This window comes from Neodiprion pinetum, chromosome 5, assembly GCF_021155775.2.
Source record: "Neodiprion pinetum isolate iyNeoPine1 chromosome 5, iyNeoPine1.2, whole genome shotgun sequence".
Classification (NCBI taxonomy): Eukaryota; Metazoa; Arthropoda; class Insecta; order Hymenoptera; family Diprionidae; genus Neodiprion; species Neodiprion pinetum.
This window is the reverse complement of record NC_060236.1, coordinates 120352-147500: the sequence shown is the minus strand read 5'-3', so window position 1 is coordinate 147500 and position 27149 is coordinate 120352. Positions and strand designations below refer to the sequence as shown.

Here is a 27149-nt window from a genome sequence, read left to right as displayed (position 1 = left end):
TATATAATTTATCCATCATCACTGTCGTACTCATTTTCAAGGATATATAATGATTAACAACGGAGTAGCAAGAAATATATTGATAGTCGGAAGAAAATTTCCTTCGTACTGTGCACTGTGATAATTCAAAATAAGAAGAGGAACGAAACATCCACCCACACACACACTCGCATAATAAGTGGCATGTCGAGGATCGCCTTGATATGTAGCGTCACAATAAGATAATCCAAATTACGTTCCGAATCGCTATACTTGTATACCATCAAAAATGACATCACGTGGCTACCGGCCGACGAACTTGACTTATTTCGGTTGAGGAATAAATTATTTATAACATATATTTATTCTGTATTTATAATCACACAATGTATAGTATATACACGCAAAAGTAACCGCGATTCAGCATTATAAACTAATTTATGCAAGAATTATCTCAGTTCATGGCGTTTACCTGATTCATTTAGCTACACCGCATTCTATCCGATCAACAAACCAAATTTTCAACATCCGCTGTTTCAGTAGCTTCATGGTTGAAAACAACTCTATATACTTAAACTTATTGAAAATTGTGACGGCCGTGAGTTGCGAAGGAAATTTTCAAGTCTCGTTTTGTAACGATCGCGCGAATGTTTGTTCGTCATTAAATCGTGCGCTGAAGTCGAATTTCTATGTATTTGACGTACCTTGTGCCCGTTTATTCGCTTGAATTCTAGAACCAATATTGAACAGTTTTTCTTTTTCAATTGGTAAAAACGTTTTTGCGAGAGCTGAGTTCAAATTCTTATAAAATAACTACTTAAAAAAAAGATTATGCGTTTATTATTTATTACGTGCGAATGATGCGGAAGTTTCTAATAAAAAGAATTAAAACAAAACAAATGAAAGAAATAATTATAATTTACAGTACACGCATGGATATTCGTGTAGAAGAAAATGCAAAAATTAGGTTTTTCCTTTGTTAATCGGAATTTTGGCAATCAATACACATGCTAGCATCTCATTTATTTAATGTGCGCTTGATTATTCAGGGTATCATATTACATGATATCCAGAATTCAAAATATTCATATTGATAGTTATAATAATAATGATAATCATCTATCAATAATAATAGCTATGGGCCGCGTGAAAAATTAGAAACACGCGCCTGACAACCGTACTTCTCAATTCCTCGCGGAAATCGATTTGAAATTAATTAAGCCGCTGTTAGTTACGGAATGGACGGTCTATGACTATACATAACTAATCAAAATACCAATGGACACAACAGACCATCAACTAAAGAAAACTTTTTACACAAATTTCATAACAAATCGATCGCTTAAAAATTCTCACTATTCTTAGCTGTGAGTGAATGATTGTATTAAGTATATGCTTAATAAAAATATTGTGATGAAAAGACACACCCGTTATAAATTATTGACGGGTGATTGTATAATTGTATAGACAATAGATTAAGCCTAGAATTAGTTAATGGTCTGAAGAAGATAAAGTGACGAGTGACGGTATTTATTTGTTGGTAAATTAGAATGCTATATATATATACATATATTAGACCTGTCCTTAAGAAGGGTGAAATCGAATTTTTCATGGTCTTACCCCCCCAAATTGGTTCGAAATAATTAAAAAAAAAATATCCGAATTTTTAAAAAATTTTCCGAATTTTTAAAAAATTTTCCTTCCATATTTACCCACGCCTAGGAAGCCTTACTTTTTCCCATAAGAAAAGCATTGGTTTTTCGGGATTTTTAATCGTTTTTTTACCGCTGCCGTAATTATCAGCTAAAAAATCGCAGATTCTCAGAAAATGTTGACAGTTATGTTACCTTTTTGTCCAATTTTTTGGAATTCGATACAAGCATTTTCGGGCTGGCGCAGATACCACGTTGCCCTGCACCCCTCCCCTCCACCTCCACCTTCGACCCAAAGGGGATAAAAAAAAAAAAAGCATTTTTGGGCTAGACCGATCACATCTTTATTCTCTAAAAATGCGGAAAAGAGTCGATCGATCTAGCCCAAATTCCGAGCCCATTTTCTGAGAATCTGCGATTTTTTAGCTGATAATTACGGCAGCGGTAAAAAAACGATTAGAAATCTCGAAAAACCAATGCTTTTCTTATGGGAAAAAGTAAGGCTTCCTAGGCGTGGGTAAATATGGAGGGAAATTTTTTTAAAAATTCGGACATTGTTTTTAATTATTTCGAACCAATTTGGGGAGTAAGACCATTGAAATTCGATTTTGCCCTTCTCAAGGACAGCTCATACCTATACATAGATACATATTTTTTCTTCCCCTTCTTTTCATTTTACAACCGAATACTATTACTGCTGCTATTCTAAGTTATTATTAATTGATAATGTTCTACTTAGCTTTACTATCATTATGATAATATAGCAATAACTTCAGTCTATGCAAGTTTGTGCTAAAACATATACCTTTTGGTCTATCAAAATGGTCGATGGATTAAATTCTTACAAAATAAATTCGAACTGATAACATTCTTATCTCTTTCTTATTTTTGCCAATACTGTGTACGAAAAAAAAGAAAACTATGAGAAATGCCAATATCAACCATTACGACGAATTTCTGATTAGAAATCCGTAATACATCGTTATTTTGTACTTCACATACAGACAAGTAACATTCTTAATAAATCTCAAAGCATTTTTCACTATACCAACTCCAATAACGAATATAAGTATTTTCGATCGGCAAATTGTATTGCAATTTTTCTTTAATATTTTAACCACAACATCGCTGCCGCGATAACTGTCAATGATCTATTTAGAGTATTTTAGAGGCAACTTTGCAATGCCTTAAAAAACAATCGAATAACTATCGTTATATCTTCAAATTACTTTGAAAAAAAAAATAAAACAACCGATAATTCTTACTCGTTTTATACTCGCTTGTATTCTGAAATTGCTGAATTTTTGTTTCACTCGAATAAAAACTGTGTTAATTTGCCGGACCAATTTAATAATCAAAATTGTGAAGGAAGAAATAAATAAATAAATATATATATATATATATATATATATATATATATATATATATATATATATATATATATATATATATAAATGTACATTTATTAAAAAGTACTGTGATATATCAGTTAAATATTATTCCAAGGGTGTACAAAATAAAACCCATGCGGAAATATGCCAAATATTAGATTGTTTGATAAAATGGAAATAAAGAGATTAAAAAAATAAAATAAGATAAAATGAAAAAATGAATGTATAAGTAAAGACGAATGCTCACAGGCTTGCAAAGACTCTGATCGATGTTGATCTTTTGTTAAGCATAGATGAAACTGATAACCTTACATTAGCATATACACTGCAGTTGCAAAAAAAGACTTGGTAATATTTGTTATTTTTAAGTTATAAAAATTCAAATCCGTTGAAGCGTATATTTATATTTAGATAGAATATAGTTGTGATCGATATTATTACGCCGATTTTCGAATACGCATAGAGTACATAAATGTTTTTCATCTGCTTTTAAAACAGACGTTGTGTATTATACAAATTTATGATTAAAACTATACCGCAAATACAATTCAAATATATAGATACAATATGCGTATACGTACCCTTTGCCGTGCGTTATAACCTTTCCGATAAAATTATCGCTTGTGGTTATGGCGTTTTATTTATAACCCATCAACATCCACAACACTCCACAATTTCCTATGCCGCAAACAATCCCTTCCCTGTCCTACCGTTGTTTACCGATGCGGTCGAGCTCCGAACTGATTGATATCCAGACTTTTGAATTTGCATTCGAACGACAACTGCAACGAATCCCAAACTGACGATGATACTTTCTTATCGATACTAACTCCCGTTTTTACAGGTATTGTGTGGTTTTTACCGTTCTCAAATTTTGACCCCACAGCAATTAGGCGCTGAAATATCGAGATTTTACCTTTTCAATGGCACAATTGGCACGAGAAAACTGAGAGCTCCTCACATGCAGGCGTGAGACCATTATTTAGGAACGGGGAAACTTCAGCAGCTGACTTCACACTACTCGAGACTGTCATGGCGGCAACTGTCAAACGACTGAGAAAGACGCATGGTCCGTGGCTGGTCGACGGTTAGAGTCGTCTGCTATGTTGTAATAGCGCGCATATACAGCTTATAGTAATTATATTGGGCTGGAAGAGTTGAGTAATCGTATTTACGAGTGATTCACGCCAGCACGTGAGTAAAATTAACGCTCATTACCCCCGTTTTGTTCCCTCTCTGTAAATTAGCAATGGAGGCACCGCGAACGCCGATGGACAATCTCCTGAACATGTTGGGAGGGTTTAGTCCGGGTCACGAGAAGGCACTCAAGCAGGGCTTCTACAATGCCGTAGCTCTCTTTCTACTTTTCGCAGCCTCTGCTGCGTTCTACGGCCTCTATTTCATACTCAGTCCCTTTGTCAAGCCGCTGATATGGGCGCTGCTGTGCGGCTCTGTACTTTTTCCCTTCAAACTGCGACTCACGACCGCCGTACAGTCCTGGTTCGTTGCTATGGAGAGTTCCAACAAGCCATTAATAGTCAATGTTGCTGTAATTCCACTCCGGTTTTTCGACGACGTTTCTGAAATCATCGGCTCGCTGCTGAGGAAGTATTTCACATACATCGGACCCGTTTTGGTTGGCATTCCGACCCTCCTACTCATCTATAACTACACCCCGAGTTTTCTCACTTGCATCATTTGGAGGGAGTTCCAGATCGCCAACACCATAATCAACTTCTTCGTTTCAACATGCGGTTTACTTACGGTAAGCCTAGCACTCTTGTCTAAAATCTTTCGGGAAAATTCCAAATGACTGTCTGATGAGTTATTGCCTATAAATAAACTTGACTTGTCGGACCTGCTGCAGCTAACTTGCAAAGCTAGACAAATAGCCGTGACTCCATAGTATTCAAGGCATTTTACGTTATTCAAGTATAGAAAGATAAGATTTTGATGACGAGTCAAGGGATTCTGTTTTTCTATTTCATTCTACTGTTGTGTAATACAGGATTAAATGAGGATCTTTTTTCTTAAGTTTCAGTAAACCATCAACACAACAATATAATTATTTCTTTACCAGGTAACAACAATTGTCATCGGGTATTTGTCCGTCCTCTACGTATACTGGTCACCGGGAAATTCTATCCAATTCCGCTACATGTCGTTCGTTATATGGTTTGTTGTTAGTTTGTATATATCAAACTTGATCGGAGCGTACCAGGTGATCGTCTTCGTTATTCTGCAGCTGCTTTTCCTGTTGGGTTTCATTTACGAAGTAGTTCTAGTTTTGGAGCGTCAGGGGATGGAGGGAAGAAGAGTAACCTTCGTAGACGCTGCCCGCACAGTTTTCTCTAATCATCTCGTTAGTCAAATACCAAACGATAGTTCTTCCAAATCACTAACACCAGAAGATGACGTATGTATGCTGCCACGTTCGTCGGGCGAAGGAACGTCAAAATTTTTCTCTGAGCTGGAAGAACAAAAATTTGAAACCAGTAAAGAATCGAAAACTCTGCCACCTCAGAGTAAGCTGTGCACCAAGTCAATGTCTCTAGATGCAGATGTCGGAATGTCACCTGAGCATCTGCTCAATCCGCAAACTTCAAAGTCAATGGAAAATATGCGCGCAAGGTCAATAGCTCAAGAGCGAAATTTTTTAAAGAAGTTAAAAATCGACTTCAAATTGTCACTGGATATCGAAGACGATACAGTGAACACGGAATATTACATGTACTTTGCATTATACGCTTGCATCGGGATGCTTGTTTGGAAACATAAATGGATGATACAACTCTTATCCCTGCCAATTGCCTACTATTTGATCAAGCAAATTGGAAGCTCCTGCGGGTTTTGGAAGTTTATAGACAAACAGTACAGCGCTATCGTCGACACTGTTGCTACCTGGTGCAACGAGAGACATCAAGCATTGGTCCCTGCGCATGTCAGAGGCCTGTACAAAATAGGAGTAATCCTGAATAAAAAATTGACCGAAGTCTTGAAGGGGTCTGTAGACGCTGTAGCTACCACAGCTGTTATCCTGGGATTGCTCATATTCACTACCTGTGCCTCAATTTTTATCACCATACAGGTGAGTGCGCTCAAAGAAGAACAAATGTTCGATCATTTGAAAAGAATTCAGATGATTCATACGCACATATTGAGATCCTTCTATTTTCGTCCTACTGCAGGTTTATGCTGAGGGTATGCACCTGATTCAAGTCACGGGCGATGTTCTGAACTCTTCGCTAGTCAATAACGCAGACATAGACTGGGTGCCAGAGCAATGGGAAGATTCGGTTAACAGCGTGCTGGACAATGCCTACACTTATGGTCGCAGTGCGATATCGGATGGTGTGAGTAAACGACTTTCACGTTCTCGTCTACCTCCCATTCATTGTTTGCTTCTTACCTGGGCAAACGATTTCATATTAAGTTCGTCAATTATTTCGCAGATAAAAGGGCTCGTCAAGGACATGGAACCGATAAAGGCTGAAATGATGGAGAAAAAGGTTCTTGAGCTATGGGACAGGCTTTACCAAGCTTGGATGATGTCAAACGCCGATCCTGCAATGGTTGGCCCTACAGTAGACGCTGATGCCGCCTATTCTGTATGGGAAAGTTTTAAAGACAGCTTCGGAAAAGCGCCACTGCGTTAGTACGAAATATGAAAAAAACTACCTGAATTTCAACAAAAGGTCGAAATTTCTAATGTGATTCACAATAATGTTTTCTAGAATTATTCAACATGACCAGCGTACAAAATTTTGCCAAAGAAAACGTCGGGATTCTAATGTCACTTTTGGATTCCGTTTGGGGCATAGTCAAAGGAAACGTATCCGTGATAACGAGTGTTTTCACCGAGTTATTGTATGTTGTACTTATGAGTGGCTCTGCAGTACTCAACTTCATGCTCAGCATGGTACGTTCGATCGTCAATATCTGTCCACACATTATAAAATCAAACGGCAAATTATTCATCGTTCCATACATATGTACAATTACAGGTAGTGTTCTTCACAACACTATTCTATCTGCTGAGTTCTAGTGGAAAGACTTATAAGCCAATAGAACTGATTACTGTGTTCAGCCCGATAAGCTGCAATAGGTACGTATTGGAAGATGCCGATTGCGACGAAATATTGTTTTTCGTAATATATTCGAATTAAAATTCAAATAACTTTTGTTTCGCAAAAGCATTCTCAGCATTGGACGGTATGTTTGTCTAATACAATAATTCAAAGATTTCGTCACTTATTTGTTTGATGTTGTATATATTGCTTAATCTATTCTCGTTTTTCGAAATCTTCAGATTCGCCATTGCCTTGGAAGAAGCAGTGATCGGCGTTTTCGCGGCAACGTTCAAGCTCGCATCGTTCTTTGGAATGTGGACATGGTTTACGCACAATCTATTCCAAGTGAAAATAGTTTACCTTCCATCAGCGTTCGCAACTATGCTAGGTGCAGTTCCTTTCCTGGATGCATACATTGCTTGTGTTCCAGCAGCCATGGAATTGTGGTTTACTCGAGGATCCATGGTTGCCTTGGCCTTTTTCGTGTTCCATTTTGCTCCGTTCAACATCGTAGTCACAGATTTTTACAAGGAGATTAAGGGGTACTTGCAAATACATTTTCTACCCCCCCCCCCCCCCCCCCCCCCAAATTCAATACCAGGATTTCTTTGTAAAACAATCAAATTATGGTCAGACTGAGAGTTTCTAATATTCCATCTTCTTCTAATTTTCAGGGGCGGTCATCCGTACTTGACTGGGCTTTCAATAGCAGGTGGCGTCTTTTGCCTTGGGGTACAAGGTGCGATATTTGGTCCGCTGTTACTTTGCTGTATAATGGTGGCCATAAATCTGAGTCGACGATATCTCCACTCTCCGTCAGAAGAGGCTATTTATAAACTTAAATCTCAATTCAGTCGTTTGAAAGGGGGTGATATATAGCGATATGCATGAAAGAGCGTAACTGTCTCGCGTCTTTTTATTTAGACCTAAGCGTTAAACGCTTCTCATTTTCGCGGTAGATAAATGAAACGTCATCTACAGCGTGTAAATGCAATGAAAACGAAGGCAAGAAAACTTGAAGCAGCGATGAAGACATCTAGAAAAAGAGTATATCGTATGTATACTTCAAGGTTCTCTACAATTAGCAATGACAAAACATGTTACGCATTCGCTATTACAGCTTCTCTCAAATCTAATTGCCAAATTGAAAGATTGTTTATTGTCGATCGAATATTTACGTAAATCTTGCTTCTGAACTTCGATAAAATTTTACAAGTGTACACGAATTGGAACAAACGTTGTAAAAACAAAGAGAAAAATTACGTGCTGGAAGCAAAAGTGATAATAATAACGACGACGACGATGAACGCGGGTACATACCTAGTCTGTATTTAAAGTACTATCAGTATAGTCATTTTTATGGTCTAATATTAACATAGTGTATGTATTTTATATAGGATATAAATATTTATTTTGCTATGCTTTTTTGTTTACTAAACCAACTTCATACTACTGTTACTGTTACTACTTTGATAAGAAAAACAAAATGAAAGGAAAAAAAATTTGCTGTGCGAAAAACGAAAATCATATTATTTTGAATAAAAATTAATTTATTTAACTGTCATAGTGTTGTTTCAATATTTATCGAATGAGTTGGAAATCCCTTTAACCGGATATAGATTGAGTGTAATAAAAAACAACGTGTGCAAAGCGAATAACATTACATGGGTGTAAATCGAATTAGTCAAGATGTACTGGATGTGGATCACCTGCATCGCAATCATCATTATATTAATTTTGCTCGTCGGATTTGAAATCTATATTCACCGTGACAAGTACGGGATTTAATTGTGAATCAATTCTAATTGAACTGTGATTCGTATAATCACAGATACTGATGGTATTTTTTCTGTCATTCATTTCACGCAAAATAAATATTCCGTCATATTCTAACAAAGATGCGTAGTTTTCACCTAGTATACGATCAACTCAGGTTCGTCATTTCGTTGGTTCAAGAAATGCGGTGTTTTTATCTTTTGATTAACATAAATATCTGACAATGTCGTAACGGAGAGTGATTGCCTAATAATTTCAGCTGTCGTTGTTTCCTCAGAATGAATAGAAACTATCTTCACTCCACGGAATATGTGAAAACCATTCTCCGAAAACCGTCCATTTACCTCACTACCCAGATCCAACCACACAAATAGTGCAATGCTGTTCGATCGTAGTACAATAGTGTAATCCGACCCATTTGAATTTGCCACTTCTCCATTTTTCTGCTGAACATGTACCTGCAAGAGAAACGTCAGACCTCCATTGGATGAATAATGAGAAATATGCCGATGAAATTTGAATTAAGATTCAAACTTACACGAATGTCTGCCAACGGCAATGACACTGTTTTCAGTGGCGCAGGATAAATGTAGTTATTTGGCGCGATAGCCGACTTATCTTTATCCATCAACACAAGCTCTATGATACACTTTCTTTTTCTCAAAGTCACCCCACCGCAGTCAGCTTGCTCAAGATAATGATCAAGCCCGAAATTTGCAACCATTGTTGCGGCATTTGATGACTGAAAACAGATAAGTTTACTATTAAAAGTACACCAGGCCGATTGCGTTGAGGATTTCATATTGTTTGAGCAAAATAATACTTTACAATTGTAATTTCCCTAATGATCTGCGTGTGAACTGGCATAGCAGAGCTCCATTTATAAGTATTTATTGCCAAGCTACAATTCTTGATCTCAGTTAGTTTATCCGATACCACGTAGAGCTCCAGTTCACTCGCGGGTGAAACATGGGATGTGACAATTATAGGTGCAAAAAATTCCTGGGCATAGTAATGAAGCATTTTCCAACGACCCCCGAATTCTGGATATACAAGAAGTTTCGGTAATTCAGTGTCTAATTATCAATGCTATTGAAACTCACCTATTGATGACCAGGACGGGGCCTGCCAAACGTCGTTGAGCTGCCAATACAGTGCACCCATGGTCATTCCTTCTCCCACGGAGTTCAGACTGCTTCGAGCTTGTCTGTAAAACTCGGTTTCAATCTTAATCGAGACAGCCTGGTTGATTTGCGTTAAATAAATATACTTGATGAGGTAATCAGTCGCATTATCAGATTGAGGAAGTTCAAAATTTTTCTTCACTAGAGTCTCCATGGATTCATATCCGCCTGGGAGGTGCTGACGATGTTTCATGAACGAACTGTTGACCTTGAGGTCATCTATATTCTTGGTTGCACTTGCCAAGGTGTGTATCGACGGAATTGACTCTACCCCATATTCCGAGGCAAACCTAGGTCTCGGATATTGATTTATGTCCCATCCGTTGTTGATGTAGTTGTAGTAGTGTACTGAAAAAAATTGAAGCTGGTTGCAATGGATGATACGTTAAGATTTTGAATTACCACTGTGGAAATTAGAGACTGCTATTACCATCTCCGTACAAATTGGAATAAGGGTCCGGTCCAAGATAATTATTTTTTTCAGTGAACAGGCCGTCGCTAGGACTGGAGACCACAAACGGCCTACTCGGATCTACCCTTTCTACTTCGGTCTTAATGACATGAACGTACAGTTTGATGTAGTCTTGCTTGTAGATTTCTTTAGTGCCGGTTCCATACCAGTTACCATAAAGCGCGACTTCATTTTCGTTGTTTCCAGCCCAAATTGCAATGCTAGGATGGTGCTGTAGCCTCCTTACATTTTGCACTACTTCTTGTCGCACGGAGTCCAGAAAATCGTCGGTAGTTGGATACATGGCACAAGCAAACATGAAATCCTGCCAGATCATTATTCCGTACTCATCGGCGATCTCGTAAAATAAATCAGACTCATAAAAGCCGCCGCCCCAGACTCTAAGCATATTCATATGCGCGTCCTTCGCAGACTTCAGCAGCTGTCTGATTGTCCCTTCCTCCGCTGAAAGCTCTGGAAATACGCTTGACGGAATCCAGTTACTGCCCTTTGCGAACATAGGAACGTCATTGATCTTAAAATAGAAATTCAGCCCTTTTGTCAACGGCTCTTGAAGTAACTGGACTGTTCGGAAACCTATCTTCAAATTCCGACGCGTTTTCTCATTGGAAACCGTTATTTCAATAGTTAATGGGTAAAGACGTTGATCTCCGTAACCATTTGGCCACCATCTCTCGATATCGCTCTGAAAACATTTGTTATTTATTCACAAACTGTTCTGTGAATAAATTCATAAAATCATGCGTAATCGCTTACATCAAGAATGTTGAGAACAAGAGACACATTAGCATTTTGTTCAATCATTTTCAATGTCGCATCACTCGAGTTCTTAACATGGATTCCTCCATTAACTTCCATGTCGGCAAATATATTGCAAACAACAGTCTCGTTTCTTGTTTCAACAGTATTGACGAACGCTGTTATTAGGATGTGCCAGGTGTTATTTTTCTTGTAGAGATCCGCAGTCACATCAGTTACCAAAATGTATTTTACAACTTCCACTTCAACGTCTTTCCTGAAAAAGTATAAGAATTGTAGAGTAAAGGTGATAAAGTAGAAAAGGTTCACAGAGGAAGAAAATCTTACCAAATTCCAATTGAAGGAAACGCTGGGCCCCAGTCCCATGAAAAACTGGCTTGCATTTTTCTTATATGATTTACGTGACATTCTCCGTTATATTCTTTGGGGACGCATTGGGGCGGTACTATATACTTGCGGCTCTGTTCGTCATACAGTTCGTTGGCTGCCCTGATTGGTGAACCTAATATCACTTTCAAATTATTCTTCCCAACCTGCGGTGTAACAACAAATGTAAAATAAACTATCCACGCAGAATCGCATGATTCCATAGCATAAAAACCCCTAGTTGTTATTTACCTGTAAATGTTTTGTCACGTTGAATCGATATCTCACAAACATATTTGTCGCTTCCCCAACTGGTATCTCGTTGATAAATATTAAAGCAAATGTGTCCAGTCCATGAAACGTTAAAATTGCATTTGCAGTTTCATGGAACGGCACGCTGACTGTGGGTTTATAATTTACGATAAAAAACATTAGCCAAAACTTGTACACGGATTCGTTTATCAATGTATCGTACCATTGAAGCTGGTGGTAAATGCAAAGATTTGATTTCCCACCCAACGATTGTTGACATCATTTTGACCGATTAAATTTTCTGGAATTATTCCAGCCTTGACTAAATCTGTGTAGACGCCTCCAGGTACCGTTGCATCGAACGATACAGCTGCAAAGTTGGAAAGAGATAAGTAATGAAGATTACTAGAGAAACACCGCAATGCGTCAAATAACTACTAAGCTACTCACTGCCTTCGTTCAGCCTATGAAACGTGTCATCTGTAAACAAATGTCATAAGAATTTTGTGAGTTTTCTGGAAAAACACAGATAAGTCTGCAACTGGGAAATCATCTTACTTACTCGGAGACAGAATGTAGGCATTCCAGCGACCGTTTAAGCTGATTGATTGAGCACCGAAGGAAAAGAGAAACAATGAAAGGAAAGGTGATACTTGGGTTAATTTCATTTTCAAGTTGTTGGAAAATGAAACTTTGCACATCAATTCTTCTGAGATCGTTCAAACACCCCAGATGTGGAGTGCAGCTGACTTGTCTGTCGTTGAAAGGTAACCTCCGATCATAGGCGGTGGTTAGAAATCTCTGATTGCATCAATTATAACTGATAAATCATCTGGTTCGCCACATTAACTGAACTCAAGCAAGTCTTCAAGTCAATTATCGTTGTATGCTATCAAAACACCTCACTTTAATTTGACCTGCGACCTTATACATCAAACTGATAAGAGTGTAAACTAATCTGCTTGCATGTCTCTTATCACACTTTATTTACAAAGATAAATATGGTGACTTGGGCTCGCCATGCAGTTGAGCGGATAAAACTTGTACTCTTCGGTTATAAATACTTGATGAAATTTAAAATGTAAGTTCAAGAAAAATAAAATAGTTAAATCTATTAATATTGTAATCATAAAAGTTTTTGCGAATGCAAAACATTAATTATGAATCTTATTCCAATTAGTACAAGTTTGAAATCGACGAGTATGATCGGCAAACAATTTATACAACAGTTTTTTGAAACCCTATCGCTAACTCAACAAGCTTTCTGTACACAGATTGTGACGTAAAAACTGCTCGTCGGTATAATTTCCCTTCTCATGTAAATATGCTGTAAAAATCTTTAATTCATCTTAATCACTGCTCATACCAAAATTGCTAGGGTATTTTTTTTTTCGACATTCAATGTCAGTTAACAAAATAGGTACAACGCTTGCATATTCTCTATTACAAAACGCTTGGGTCATGGCCACGTTACGACAAAAGGAGGTAATAAGCTGTTGACTGTAGCATTTTCTTGTTTTATGTAGTCCCGATATCGAATTGTAGCTACAGTATAACAATAACTTATTTACACCATCTGAACTGTAGTACATCAGTAAAATGCTAATAATTTCAAGTGGAATGTTTAACGATCGAAACATTTTTTTTTTTTTCCTTTAAAATGATAGAAAAAGTTTGAATATAATTCGTCCATTATATTTTATGGGAAGAATTTCTCGGGGTCGGCAGTTAGTGACAAAACATTCAATCACTTAATGTTTTGACCTGATAGAGGGGGACGGGGGGCTCCTATGAAATTCAATTGACCCAACAAATCAATAAAACACGCTTAATTGCGGTGCAAAATAAAAATTAACATTCAGGCCGAAATCGCTGTGACAGCGAAAAATGAAAATAAGAGTAAGTTATGCGAACGAAACCTATCGGAAGACATATGTCATATGCAGGTGGTCATCATCAAAGAGTGGAAAGGATAAATTATATTTTATCACAAGATGATAGCTTTCGTTTTGAGACTCTTCTGTCTGTGATTAAGGTTTTTCGTGTATACGCGATGTAATCATGATACTTACAACAGTCTTCTTTACCCACAATGACCAACAACAAGGAATTAATATTACTCAATATCGATAAACCATATGTAAAACAACTTGTCTATTAAATTTCAATTGTATAACCGCACGTAATTTTTATTCAAATTTACTTGTAACATATGTAATATAAATAATTGGCATATTATCATCATTTCTAATGTTATTATTATTATTATCATCAGTCAATCCGTGATTGCATCTAGCAGCAACACCACGAAACTGTATGCTGTTCAATTTATGAATGGATTTGCAGTTTACAATCCAATTAGGTACCCAAACAAACGTTTGGTGAGAACGTTTTGTTGTACATAGCTTCGGTAATTTATATCCATATAATTACCAAAAGCACATTAGCCTGTGTTTGTAAGAAAACTGCTTGGAATACAACGTGTATGACTCTTTACATAGGCTGAAAATTCTCGTTGATTTTTAAGTGAAGAACCTGTAATGTACGAATTTGTTTGAAATTCTTCTGTACGCTGTAGAAGCTAAATGCTGAAGTAGGAAGAAGCTACCCAGTCACTGCCTCCGCTTTATGTTTGCAGGCGATTTTCGTTTTCTTTTTTGCTGAAGAAATTGCTCCGTGTAGTTTATAGAGGATTCACTTTGCTCACTGATTGGAATAAAACAGCGTATCGGTGATGTTGGAACTTCGATTATTCGTGCGTCTGGTGAATCTGAATTTCAGTTGATCAATCAATCGTTAGCGGAGGTCACATGATGTTGCTATTATATGAAATAGATTAGTTAATGAATTTCCTTTTCTTCTGATATTTGTCCATCTGACTTTTCAGCATTTGTAGAAGATTGCACATAAATAGTTTAAAGCAAAATGATTACACGTCCCATCATAGTTGTCCAAAATTGTTAATTACATTTCAGAAATTCGTAATTTACATACCAAATTGAGTCTGATTACTCTGCTTCTCCCTTTCCTTCAACAAACAATGGTGACAGTGATCCTCCAAGATGATACCGTCCTTTGTTGAGAATTTAGAGCAAATGTTGCAAACTAAGAGTTGATCGTCATCAGTTATCATAAAATCGTCATTACTGGCTGGCGAACGGCTACCACCTGGTATCGCGACATTATCAAACTGGTTACAGTCAGCGGCGTGCTGTTGTATTTCTGCTTTCGAAAACTCGAGAAGACAGATTGGGCATTGAACTCGTTCTTCCATAGCCTTTTGGTTAATGTTGATAGATGTGAGGATGTTATTATCATCATCATCGTCCTAGGAAAGACAAAAGTACATGGACTATGAATGTGACTATTTATTCCACAATAATTGAAATTTAGTTATGCTATGTCCGGAAAAGTTCATAATACAAACCGTGAACACAATTTCTTGGCGGTGCCTCTCTGCATCTGCCTGTTTTTGTTTCATCTGCCTCGCTCTGCGTTTCTTATTACGAATGACTTCGCCGTTTCTCCACTTCTCTTCTTTAGCTTTCATTTCATCTTCTTTTGCTTGTTTCTGCTTTCGTTCCTCTTCATCCTTCTGCAATCTGATCAATGCTATTTCTCTTCTTTTCTCTATTTCTTCACTCTGCAGTTTGGCGTGCTCTGTCATTTTAATAGCCTCCAATTTCGCCTCAGCGTTTTTATTATGCAGCAGCCACGATGCTCCGAGAGCCAGTTTACTTGACAAACCTTTCACTTTCAAAGGTTTTATTTCTATGTCGCCCTGATTTTCCTCAGTTTCATCATCATGGAGCTCGTTTGTTATTTCACCATCGGTCAGCGTTCTAATCGGACTCTTGGTTTCTTTGGAAAACGGATTCCTAAATTTACCTCTCGCTGCTGCGGTCGTTCCTATATTTGAACCTTTTTCCAACACGGCCTGCGCGTCTTTTTTTACAGGGCATTTCCTTTTCCGTTTTGCTCCGTTTTGTCGTGCACCCTGTGGCGATTTAGGTTTGCTTGGGTTAGGCGGCACGATGCGCCTAGGCACGAAGTCCTCGGGTGATGAGATGCGATCAACTTCCTCCACTTTCTTCGTATACTTCTTCTTTCGCAAGCTTGCCAAATCGTTGTTGTCAAAGTCATCGCTGTTGTACGCAGTTATTAAAGAGGGTTCCTCTATTCTAACTTTGTTCAAATTATTCAACATTTTTTCGCTACGTGTTAGATGTTTTTCGCAACCGCTAGAGCTCCCTGATCTCATTTGGGGTTCCCAACACATATCAGATGTTTTAGCTTTCTTCTTTGTATCAAATATACTCTCATTTTCATCATCACTATCAACCTGATCCTGTGCTACATCTCTAAAGTGATCAACAGCTTTACGCTTGCAAAGACGATCCTGGTTTCTCCTTGTCAAAGAAGACTCTTGATTTTTGATGAAACTTGTCCGCCTTTCTGGCGTACTCGGTTCTTCTTTCAAAGGCTTCTTGTCCAAGCTACCATTATTGGTGCCCACCTAAAGAAACGTTGAAATGAATTAGATACTTTATTTTCGTGTTTGTAAGGAAATATATAATTCATTCGTTTTTCTTGTCTTTTGTTTTATTATTCCAGTACAATATTTTAAAACACTAAAATGCTTTTCTCATTATACATGTATGTACAATTTTAAGTAACTAAGAAACTGCGACAGATGTAGGTTTAAGTTTTAAAGTGAGAGACAGTATTTAATGCTTAATGGTACAAGCGGTATAAGGCGTTGTTGAACAGAAGGCAGACTAAGATACGTATGTTAAAAGTTAGAGAAAAAGTGGCGCTTCAATAGATTTTCAACAACAATCATGTGGGTCGTCTTAAATATTATTCTCAACATTTTAAACCATGATTGAAGATTAGTTTGAATGCTAACTTTGAAATCACGATATTTTTCGAAAATTAAGAAAGAATAGAATAAAAAGAAATCACTTCTAGTTGTCTCAATAAAAAAAAATCCAATATATAATTTCATTAGTTTTATAAAATAAAAATTTACAACCCGCCAATTGTATTTCAGGATCGAGAATTAAATGCTCTAATTTCAACGATATACATGGCATAATATATACAAATGTTACATTCACATACGTATGTGAACAAAAAAGGATCGTGGAGTATTGTGTAACAATATTTTTTAATAACAGGAAGACGTGAATTGGAAGTGTTTGTTTTATTTTAAATTAAATACAATCTACCACTGAAAAAATATCAGATTGAGTATGTAATTCTAAAGAGAGATGCGATAAATAAATATAAATCTGATGCAACTGTTCTCTTTGTAAAATTGAAAACTGTCACGGCTTATAAAAATATTTTCAAATCGGTAACTTTTCATCAGTAATTAGAGAGGCGAATGTGTACATATATTGAAAATCTACTAAAATTACCGCAACGACCGCAAATTACTTGAGTCTTTTCAGTAAACTACGTCATTATTCAACATTTACATGTCAGCATAAATGTAAATTGTGTATATCAAACGTATCGTATATATGATGAATATTTAAGAGCATAAAACTGCTTTTTGCTTGATTACACAGTGATAATTCATATAATAGAAACTTTTTTGTGTAGTAAATTGAGTTTTGTTGTGAAGAATCGGCTCCGTCAGCGATAAGATTGATATGAAACTGATTGGATGGAGGTACCCACCTTGATGGGTGACCCCCATTGAAACTCTGAAGCATCATGCCTGTGTTTTCTCCTCCATATATCGGCGACTTCTCCTAATTGGTAAGTCAGAACGTTCAATAGTTTTTCTTTTGCATCCAAGGCCTTTCTATGATGACAGAAGTTGTAAGGTATTCTTTCCTGTATCACAGGTCTGTCCTTTTGTCTTAGAGGTACGTCACTTTCCTCAATGACAGATTTGGTAGGATCCAGTTTCCACCTTTCAACCCTCTGATTTTTCCTAGATTTGGCATTTTCAACGTTAACCCTGAAACTGGCACTCGGGGAATTTTGTGAATCTTGTGATATGTCTGAAACAATTTGCCACGCATTTTTAACCAATGGTTGAGTTTGGGTTTCCTCAACTTCCCCGCTTGCCATAGTATTTTCTTTGACCAGTTTGTCGAATATCGACTCAGGATCCGTGCTGGACCGCCTAAGATTACGCTCTTCGTTCGTAAATAATTCGGGCGATGATAAAGACATTTCTTCGACCGGTTCCCCATCTAAAACTGATTTACGACTAGACGCTGTTGGCGATACTTTATCCGATTGCTGGCGATAAGAGAAACTTGGTTTAGGTAACGAGTTCTCTTCCGATGGCAAGTCTCGCTTCGCATTACCCTGCAAGGCCACTTCTGTCCCCGTCATTTCTTGAGAGTATTGACTCATCTGAAATGACGAAACGTATTCCTTACCTTCTGCGATTAAATAATCGTATTGATTTCTAACTCGTCACCTCACTGTTTACAATGGTGCATTTCAATTAAAGTAAGACTATCATTACCTCCTGAGAAGAACGATTCTCAGGTTCAATACCAGCCATATCTCTGGACTCATTAATGACCTGGAGTATTTGTTTCATCTGGTCGTAACCCATTCCATCCTCGTACATTTCCATACCTGCAGAAGATTGGAATGTACAATGAAAACGACCAAATAATGAAAACCCATCTTGCTTGACGAGGGTTAGTTATCTACGAATTGAGGGGGTTAGGCAGAATTTTACCTGGAATGTTTGGTGTATGATGAACCACAGTTAGAGGTTGGATTTGAAGAATAATAAAACTTGAAACAGATTTCAATGATCAAACGAGTGAACTTACTCATCAGTTCCTGAGCCATTTCGGCAGCTTCAATTTCCTTGGCTGACATTTGGTTTCTTTGCTTTGAACTTCCCTCGCCGGTCGACATTGTTGAATGAACAGTAATGATAATTGTAAACAAAAAAATCTATCTACCTATTTTCCCTTGCAAAACGTGAAAACAAATATCAATGAACAATAACATTGGCAGGTATCGGATTCCCAAGGTAAATAAACACACCCGAAAATAATGCGCGGCTCTAACGGCTCGTTATCGCCCGCGGAATGGTTAGGAAAAAAACCAAAATTTTGTCGAAACCATAACATTTATTTGACTTTGATTACTCTGATTTATTTGCCTCCTACTACTTTTCTCGAGCACGAAGAGAAAAACTTTTCGGCCAATTGCTTGAATTGACGTAATCTAGAAATCAAAAGTTTATCCGAACGATCCGAACCAACGTGTCGATCGAACTAGCTGTGACGCGTATTTTTACATTTGCGTTCAACTTCACGTGCTTCCAAAATATGTATGTATGTACGCATGTATGTATGTACGTATGTATGTACGCATGTATGTATGTATGTATGTACGTACACACGTGCATATTGTACAGTACAATGTTCACGAGTCGAGCACGTCTGCATCCGTTCTCTTTTTATTATCTCATAAAATTATCAGACCATATTTGTCACTAATCTTATTGTTAGCTCATCACGGAACCTACGTTTTTGTCTTCCATTTTTTTTTTTTTTTTTCGCTAATACTTCATCAATCAGCGTAACGTTATGGTAATTTTTTTCCTTTTTGCATTAATTTAGGAAGTGGGATGGCAGCAGTGGACATACGCAAGTAATTTACAGATTTCACACCTCATTATTGACAGTCCACGTTCGGCGCGGCGCTTGAGACCTTTCTGAACGTGATTCTGAATGACGTGGCGCCATGAGTGCGTTCCGATATTTAGTTAACAGCACTGACGGCAGGGTGTAATTCTGATTGTCTATAATTAGGCGCAACCAGCCACCCATTTTGTTGTCGGGTTTGCGAAGAAGCATATCTATAAAACGCCGATAACCCCCTCAATTTTAAACGGACCTACTTGAAATTTGAAGAAAATATTTTTGATATTTTATGTTTTGAGTATCGTCGAAAATTAAACATCAACATTTTCGAAAATTCCAACTAAGTGTAACTCGTTGAATATCTGTCCTGCCATTATAACGTCGTACTCACTCATCCGTGGTTAAACTTGTACCGATTATTCCGATTCAGAGCGAGGCATCCTCAAGAGCTTTGCATTTACCTTAAAAATATATGTAGTATCCGTAACGGGTAGAGTGAGCTAGCGAGGATATGAGAGGGTGTGTGTGTGGTCAAGAGACGAATCAATCGTCGCCGAGCCGTGCTGGTGTCCGGCTCGAGGATTGTATGAACTAATAAAGGGTTTGGAAGAAATCATAATCGTGTGTTTCCCTAAATACCCTACAATATATTATACCCAATCTGATCAATCATAATTTACTGAATTCAAGCTTCTCGGTCTATTTTGATTTTTTTATGTATGTACCTCATTATAAGTTGGATGAGTTGGCGATGTAAAGGTCCTCTAACTGTTATTTATCATTACACAAACAACAACAACCATCCGGCTGAGTTCCCTCTGCTTCCTTGTGTAGGAATAAATAAGTCACAAAAAATTCTACCATATATGCATCAGGATAAGATCAGGATGAAATGCAATACTAATTCTCTTTTACTTTGCCAATCAGCTTTGAAAAATTTTTGCTTACGCCTCAATGTGCGGCAGCTCACAAAATCGATGATAGTAATATCCATATGCGTTCATTTTCTACGCGATTTTTACAATTTTATTGCACTCTATGCACGAACGCTTTTGTAATGATCTTAAATCAGTGAAGTTTGGTCTAGCCCTGAAAAAAAGGAAAGCTTGCTACAATCCTGACGTATGTATCTATATGCATGTATATGTATACATACCTAAAATCTATGCAATAGATTATTTTTCGTGGACGAGTGTTCAAACAGATCAAAATATATATTTGAAGGTAAATGGCAGGAAAACGCCGATTTATTCACGTGAAAAACTATTATTACAGTTCAACTCATATGGATAAGGGTGCACAATGTTCACTGTAGAAAAGTAGCTGATTTCATCGTTACGTCCGACAACGTAGTGTAATATAATACACGCGTATCTGTTTCAGATAAAAATTTTGTCGTCATTCCGAAATCAGCGGGTAACTACGTAAATTTCAGATGGTGAAAAATCCCTCCAACGCACAGGTGACGTTGGAATCAGTCAGAGACGTCGGAAGTTTGAAATTGGTTGGATTCTTTGCCTGGTTGGATTCTTCGCTGGAACACATGAAGAAAGATGCTGCAATAATTAAAATGTTTATACATGTACTTCGTTGAAAGGCGTTTTACCAGCTTCGACGTATCATATTTAATCTACAAAATGTTACACGAATTTGATTTTTCGTTTTTCACCCCTTGTTTTATAAAAATCTTTCAACCAATCATCCCGTTTCTTTCTTCTATTAATTATTCGTCTTTCTGAAAACGTCTGTAAACCATATCATGTATATTTCACATACTTATGTAGCTTATATAAGCGTCGAATCTTCCGCAATTATTCGATACAGGTATGTAGGGTGTGAAGGTATAATGTATGTATGTACCTCTGATAACGAGTGTATAATGGTTAAATGTATACGCATCACGAAAGTAGGTATGCAATTTATTGTAAGTTGTAATACGTACAAATGATCAACGGATACTGCACGTTTTATTAGATGTACGATCGTCTGCCAATCGTTCAGGTTCTACTTCATAATTACAAGTTTGCACTTTCCTTTGCTATCTTGTCTTTCGCCTTTTCCGCATGTTTTGAAAGGGGCAGTGATGATATTTCTGTTGATCACAAGTGGATCTCTTGATTTCGCCTTTCCTTCGTCCCCCGCGTACACATATATCTCCTCGGCGTCTTGATCCCTGCTGTGTCCCGGTTCCTCGTGAATTTTTTCAAGGAATACGTCCGGGGCGAAGACGAAATCCTCCGGCTGGGCCTGTGTGGGCCCCTGCAGGAGCGGGTACCGCCGAGGATCGTAATTAGCATTGAAAGTCGACCGTTTCGAGCTTTCGTCACCGTTCACGCCGGATAATTCGTTGGTGTCGATGAAGACCGGAACGCGATTGCTTGTGTAATAGGAACCGACGGAATCTCCACGGGAAAAACGGCGATCCACGTGTCTTCCCAGTATCACGCGATTGCCACAGGTAAACAGTTGTAAGAGGACCAAGAGGCAACAGACTCGAATTGCAGGGCACGGCCGCAAACTTTTTCCCCCGAACATACTCGTAGGCTTCCTTAGAGACATCTCAGCACTAACTCGAGTGAACTCTTCAGGTCGTTTTCTAGCACTCCGCACTGTAGAAAAGCTTCGCTTGACTTATTCTTGGAATTAATTATACTCGCTGCCGCAAACAAGATCTTACTGGCATACATATTCCGTATGGGAGGTCTTATCTCGAGAAACATCCGTAGATAGGATACCGCAATTCCACTCTGTGCAATGTTATAATTCGTAAAGTCTAGGTCTGCTTGTAAATATAATTCTATGCAGCACATGTGATAAATATTTATCAGAAATCTGATCATTCCGCCCGGTATTGCGCGACTTCTCTAGTTCGTTTAGAAGGTGGAGGATTAATACCTGTCTCTCATAAGGCATATTACTGAAGTCCATTTGAAATCATCTGGGGGATTATTATGGTTTTTCACGTTTCACATTTCCCACCGTCCAAGGCATTGTGATTGGTTAACGAAACTTTGCAAGCCGATCAGAATGCTTGGACGGTGGGAATTGTGAAAAGTGAAAAACCTTAAGAAGTCCCCTGAAGCGAAATGCAACAGTGGGGTCAAAATTCACTGAAAATTATACAATTTAGAAAACTCACTGGAACCCTTTCTTAAATCAGCTTCCGAGCACACGAATCGTGTAATTTTTTAAATTTTCGCATTCGTGCTACGGTGTTTCCACATTCGTTCCGGATTGACCTGCCTGATTAATTACTTTTATCGTCGATGGATAAACAGATACCAATTCTGCAGCATTACAATTCCCTGAAGAACAAGAGTTGGATCATTGTTGGATGGTGTAAGTCCCTTCGTAATATAATAAGCCTGCCATCAAATTCTACAGCATATGAAATTCTCGAGATGGCAATAGTTGCATAGAAATCACTTTTCTCGATGCCTCAACAGCTCAATTAAAATTTAATCGACGGTGGTCGCTATTACGTCTGCGATGCTTAATCATATACCTATACACGTTGCATGAAATATAACGAATGGCAAATAGTTGAATATGCAAGCTCATTACAACGAATGCCGACAACGAGCCCATGCAAGCTGCAGGATTAATCGGTGTAACAATTCAATCGTTTGAAACTTGAAACTTGAAATTTTGAAACAGCATGATTAAAATGACGAAGCAAAGCGAGGACAAACTATAAGACATACCGCGGTCATGTTCGCTACCTACGCGTATACACGTGTGCACGTCTCGCGTAACACATGCAGTTCTATTAGATTTTGGCTGTCAAGATCGACAACCAATTGGAGAAGTCACTCACCAGAGGTTTATCGTGGGCTATGCAAGGAGCACGGGTCTGCATGCACCGGTGGCGTCTCTTCTTCGGCCAGCACCGCACCGTTTCAGAGGTGCGGCAATGATGTGCATAGTCCTGAGTGAATATTTTTTACTCTCATTATCGGACGACACCGCGGTTGATGCCTCAGTTTCCGGATCTCCTAACGCCTGCCGCGCAGGGTCGTAATTTATAGTTTGAACTTGTGCCTCGTTACCCTGATTTTCCGTTTTGTCTTGACTCCCTGCCGTTCCGTTGATACTGCCGAAAATTATCAAGCCGATGATTACCGTGACGCATCGAACTCCGTGAATCGACATTCTGTTACATCGACCGTTGATGTACGCTACGGGAACGTGACTAGTAAAATCAACGCATCTCTTGTACGTTTTATAGAAATTCCCCGTGAAACAGATGTCCCGGTTGGGTTACGCAACGTACGGCAATAAGACGACGCACTCATCGTTTAAGGCAAGTGGGTGGTTCCTGGTATTGCAGAGAGCTGAACTCAGCTTTGCTTGTTCAATAAAGGTGCGATAATGTAAACTGATTGGCACTCATCGGCAAACGTTACGTAAATAAAGGTCGAGTCTTGAGCATCGCAGCGAATGCTTATACATTATATTAATATATTACACGTATACTTTATAAATCTGCCAGAGCTGACAATGAGACATGATACGTTAATTCGTGCGTATAATGTGAATGTGTTATCACGACGAGCGCAAGCTTCGATTCAAACAATTTGCGATTCAAAATTTGCTGTGTTTCCGAACAGAGTTTAATATTGGCTCTCGGGTAACGCCAGATTCATCACAACGGACCCGTAACGTTACAGTCGGTCTGACAAGAGCGTATTTTTTTATTACCTTTTGCATTTAACTGGCAGATCGTTCAATCGCCACCGCAATTGACTTGGAGTCTGTCTGGCGCTCGTTACCACGCAGCTGCAAGGAGAGTTTTTGAAAGTTTGGCTGAGAGGATGGATTATATGAAGGAGACGAAGATTCCGTAATGCACACACACAAGGGCAAAGAGCACCGCTCGTCCGTGGTCTGGTAAGTTTTTTGCCCGCTGTCTATTCGCGTTGCTCGACGGTTGTAAAACAGCTACTTTAGTCCCGGATCTGAGGCAAAGAAAAAACGCAAAATCCATACACGTGTTACGGAAACTACGGTACGCACCACGGACGAGCGGTCCTATTTGTCTAGTGTGTTCGCATGAACCCTTTAACGGCCAAGCCTCGAAATGTTTGAAAGAACACGCTTTATAAAAATAGAGTCTATCAATTTTCGTGCCTAAATAAAAAGTATATTCCAATGAAATTATTGGGTGAAAAATTTCCTTAGAGTGCGTCGGTATCTGTTAAATTATTTCAGAACTTTCAGATTGAAATTGAAGAAGATATTTTTTGAAATGGCTGTTAAAAAAAAAAAAGCTTTAATACGGCATCAAAATTCTTTCCAATGGTAAGGTCGCTGAAATAAGTCACGTCGACCGATGGTCGCATTATTTTAGAGCCGACCATCTGCTAAAGTCGATAATAACTAATAGTAATAATAATCTTGTCAGTGTTTAATATGCCCGCGAGCGCTATTCAACGAGAATACCTTTACGAACAAAGTATATATGCAATATTGTCATATTGCGGTCATCTCCAGCATACTTCCTTATTGCACACGTATAACTATATCAATATTACATACATTGTATTGACTTTCCTTCACCGCCTATATCCATACGACAAACGACGGCCGTTACGCATAACCATACGCGAGCCTCGAGTTCAGTTTGTCTCGCTGCAGTCCCGCTGCACCTTCCGAACTTATACCCAAATGTTACATTACCTATACATCACGAGGACGTTACGAAAACCTTCCGGGAGTATTCCATTAACGTTGCGCGCGGAAAGTTACAATTATCCTAAGTGTATCATGTTCAATGGGCATATACGTACATAGTATTACGCCATAGCCTATACGCCGTACACCATCACGCGATGTGTTCTATGGCTTTGTGATCTCGGTGATCGAGTATGTCACCGGCGGTACATTGGTTCTGACCCTAACGGTATTATGCCGCAAGGGAAGAAGAAGCAGGAAAAGAGGAATATCACCACGAACGAACCTTGCAAGCAATTGTCCAACTTACAGGACCAGCCTTGGTTTCCCGTTGGCGTCCAGTCGATATTCTCCGGATGAGGGTTGACGTATCGGGGCGGTAATGATGTTTCTTTTTCCGCGGCTCTTCGGAGCTCCCGCCGTTTCTGTCTCGGCATGATCGGGATTACCGGTATCGGTTTCGTCGAGTAGGATCTCTTCTCCTTGGTTAACGTCGTCGTCGACTTTCGTCTTATTACCGATGGCCGCACCGTCTCGCAGGGTTGGCGTTGCTTCGTTATGCTCGTGCGGCGTCGTTGCAGCCAGACTTTCCATTTTCCCTGCATCTGCCATGACGCCGGCCAAATGTCTCGTACCAATTTCAGAACCAATGTCCGTTCTTCGGTTGTCGGTGACCACTGAGGACCTCTCCACCCCCGCGACTTCAATGGGATACGTGGCGTTGATTTCGCTGCTCTTAGAATCCCTGCCGTCGCGTACAGGGTTCGGTAGACAGTCCCCTACCCGGGGCGTCGACGACGTCGATACCTCGCCGCCCATTGCGCAAAGTTCACCGGCAATGATAATTCTGTCGTCAAATGCTAATCGCGCCTTACTTTTACGTCACGTATCACTCCTATTACCTAAACCCTCGGGTTCCTCACCGATTTCATTCCCAAATTTTCACACCGAACGTGTTAACGTTTTACCGCAATACTATACAAGGCGTTATTTATCCACATTTGTAGCTTCGCGAAACTTTTACTCACGATTTATTGGTTGGAATGTGACTGAAACGCGGCTGAATCAGCGCACGCCGAACCTATATATATACTTATACGTGTGTGCGTATATTACCGTTATCCAAGCTTTATCGGTGCACTAATCAGTCATATCTCTTCGACCAGTTTTCAGAAACGCATTATATATCTACCGCACGCCTACTCGATGAGTACAACGAACACGCTGTAAGCACACACCTAACAAATATTCCCGGACAATGATACAACTTGTCCATGTTCATGCAGCCTTTATACCGACGATGAAAACAGATTCCGTAATTTGGTAATTGCACGACACCTAACAGAAATCGGGATATACTTGAAGCGGATGACAATCAGCAACGAACAGCCTTCACCTTATTCACGGTCAGAATTTGCCACGTGTAAGCGACGGAAATGAGGCTACCTCAAGGTTTTTCTCATCACAGTTCCATGAATCATGTTTCGTAACAGAGTGCAGCGTTTAGAGTAAAAATTATGACATCCGTGAAGCATGCCCTTCGTATCGCGGGTGAGTTCAAAGCTGTGCCCCGATTGTTTAACAATAGGACGATATTTGAATAACCGTCGTAATCGAGATACGGCAACAAAAGATGATTTCAGTCGAACCTCGGAAATCATTGTGATAGTATGTACAAACATGGTTATCTCTCTGTGTGAATTTTGCTTATCATCGTGTGTGCAACCTGATTTCGTTCACTCCGGAATTTCGACAAATTAATAGAATTAATTGACCGACCTGTTTAATGCGGCGATTGGTAGTATTCGGTTGAGTTCATTATTTCGGTAGGAATAGAAATTTGTTACTATTAATTATGGATTTATTTGTATTCGGTAAGGCCGTGAAGTATAGAATTTCTAAAAAAAAATTTATCCTCGAATTAATTATTATTAGTAC

At 38.7% G+C, this 27149-nt stretch overlaps 4 protein-coding genes across 10 annotated transcripts; 1 reads left to right on the top strand and 3 right to left on the bottom strand.

Moving 5' to 3' along the window:
* The first annotated feature begins 4029 nt into the window (after nt 1-4029).
* Nucleotides 4030-7971, top strand: LOC124219783 (transmembrane protein 245). 3 transcript variants are annotated; one of them, XM_046627875.2, is made up of 10 exons: nt 4044-4178; nt 4270-4787; nt 5103-6110; nt 6211-6375; nt 6475-6673; nt 6757-6941; nt 7027-7127; nt 7217-7234; nt 7332-7634; nt 7767-7971. In XM_046627875.2, exons 2-10 carry the CDS (start codon nt 4272-4274, stop codon nt 7969-7971), a joined length of 2700 nt encoding a protein of 899 aa, XP_046483831.1. In that variant the 5' UTR covers nt 4044-4178; nt 4270-4271. The 3 variants fall into 3 exon arrangements, with proteins under 3 accessions (XP_046483830.1, XP_046483832.1, XP_046483831.1); XM_046627874.2 differs by having other exon boundaries at nt 4030-4787; XM_046627876.2 differs by lacking the exon at nt 7217-7234 and having other exon boundaries at nt 4031-4787.
* A 213-nt stretch (nt 7972-8184) lies between these two features.
* On the bottom strand, nt 8185-12908 carry LOC124219781 (beta-mannosidase). Its single transcript, XM_046627873.2, has 11 exons — nt 12464-12908; nt 12352-12381; nt 12125-12271; nt 11902-12050; nt 11611-11816; nt 11281-11539; nt 10483-11209; nt 9972-10400; nt 9697-9911; nt 9407-9610; nt 8185-9326 (listed from the first exon to the last, which is right to left on the bottom strand). The coding sequence occupies exons 1-11, from the start codon at nt 12600-12602 to the stop codon at nt 9006-9008; spliced, it is 2826 nt and encodes a 941-aa protein (XP_046483829.1). The 5' UTR covers nt 12603-12908; the 3' UTR covers nt 8185-9005.
* A 1160-nt stretch (nt 12909-14068) lies between these two features.
* LOC124219784 (neurofilament heavy polypeptide-like) lies at nt 14069-19625 on the bottom strand. Of its 4 annotated transcripts, XM_046627879.2 has the most exons (7): nt 18714-19625; nt 18395-18510; nt 17590-18279; nt 15329-16417; nt 14896-15229; nt 14510-14671; nt 14069-14436 (listed from the first exon to the last, which is right to left on the bottom strand). In XM_046627879.2, exons 1-6 carry the CDS (start codon nt 18799-18801, stop codon nt 14514-14516), a joined length of 2475 nt encoding a protein of 824 aa, XP_046483835.1. In that variant the 5' UTR covers nt 18802-19625; the 3' UTR covers nt 14069-14436; nt 14510-14513. The 4 variants fall into 4 exon arrangements, with proteins under 4 accessions (XP_046483835.1, XP_046483833.1, XP_046483836.1 ...); XM_046627877.2 differs by having other exon boundaries at nt 14069-14671; XM_046627880.2 differs by having other exon boundaries at nt 14069-14671; nt 18617-18751.
* A 1126-nt stretch (nt 19626-20751) lies between these two features.
* LOC124219794 (uncharacterized) lies at nt 20752-26461 on the bottom strand. Of its 2 annotated transcripts, none has more exons than XR_006883464.2 (2): nt 25498-26461; nt 20752-21072 (listed from the first exon to the last, which is right to left on the bottom strand). XR_006883464.2 is itself a non-coding variant. In XM_046627918.2 (2 exons), exons 1-2 carry the CDS (start codon nt 26028-26030, stop codon nt 20970-20972), a joined length of 612 nt encoding a protein of 203 aa, XP_046483874.1. In that variant the 5' UTR covers nt 26031-26439; the 3' UTR covers nt 20752-20969. The 2 variants fall into 2 exon arrangements, 1 of the variants encoding a protein (XP_046483874.1); XM_046627918.2 differs by having other exon boundaries at nt 25522-26439.
* Nucleotides 26462-27149: the final 688 nt, after the last annotated feature.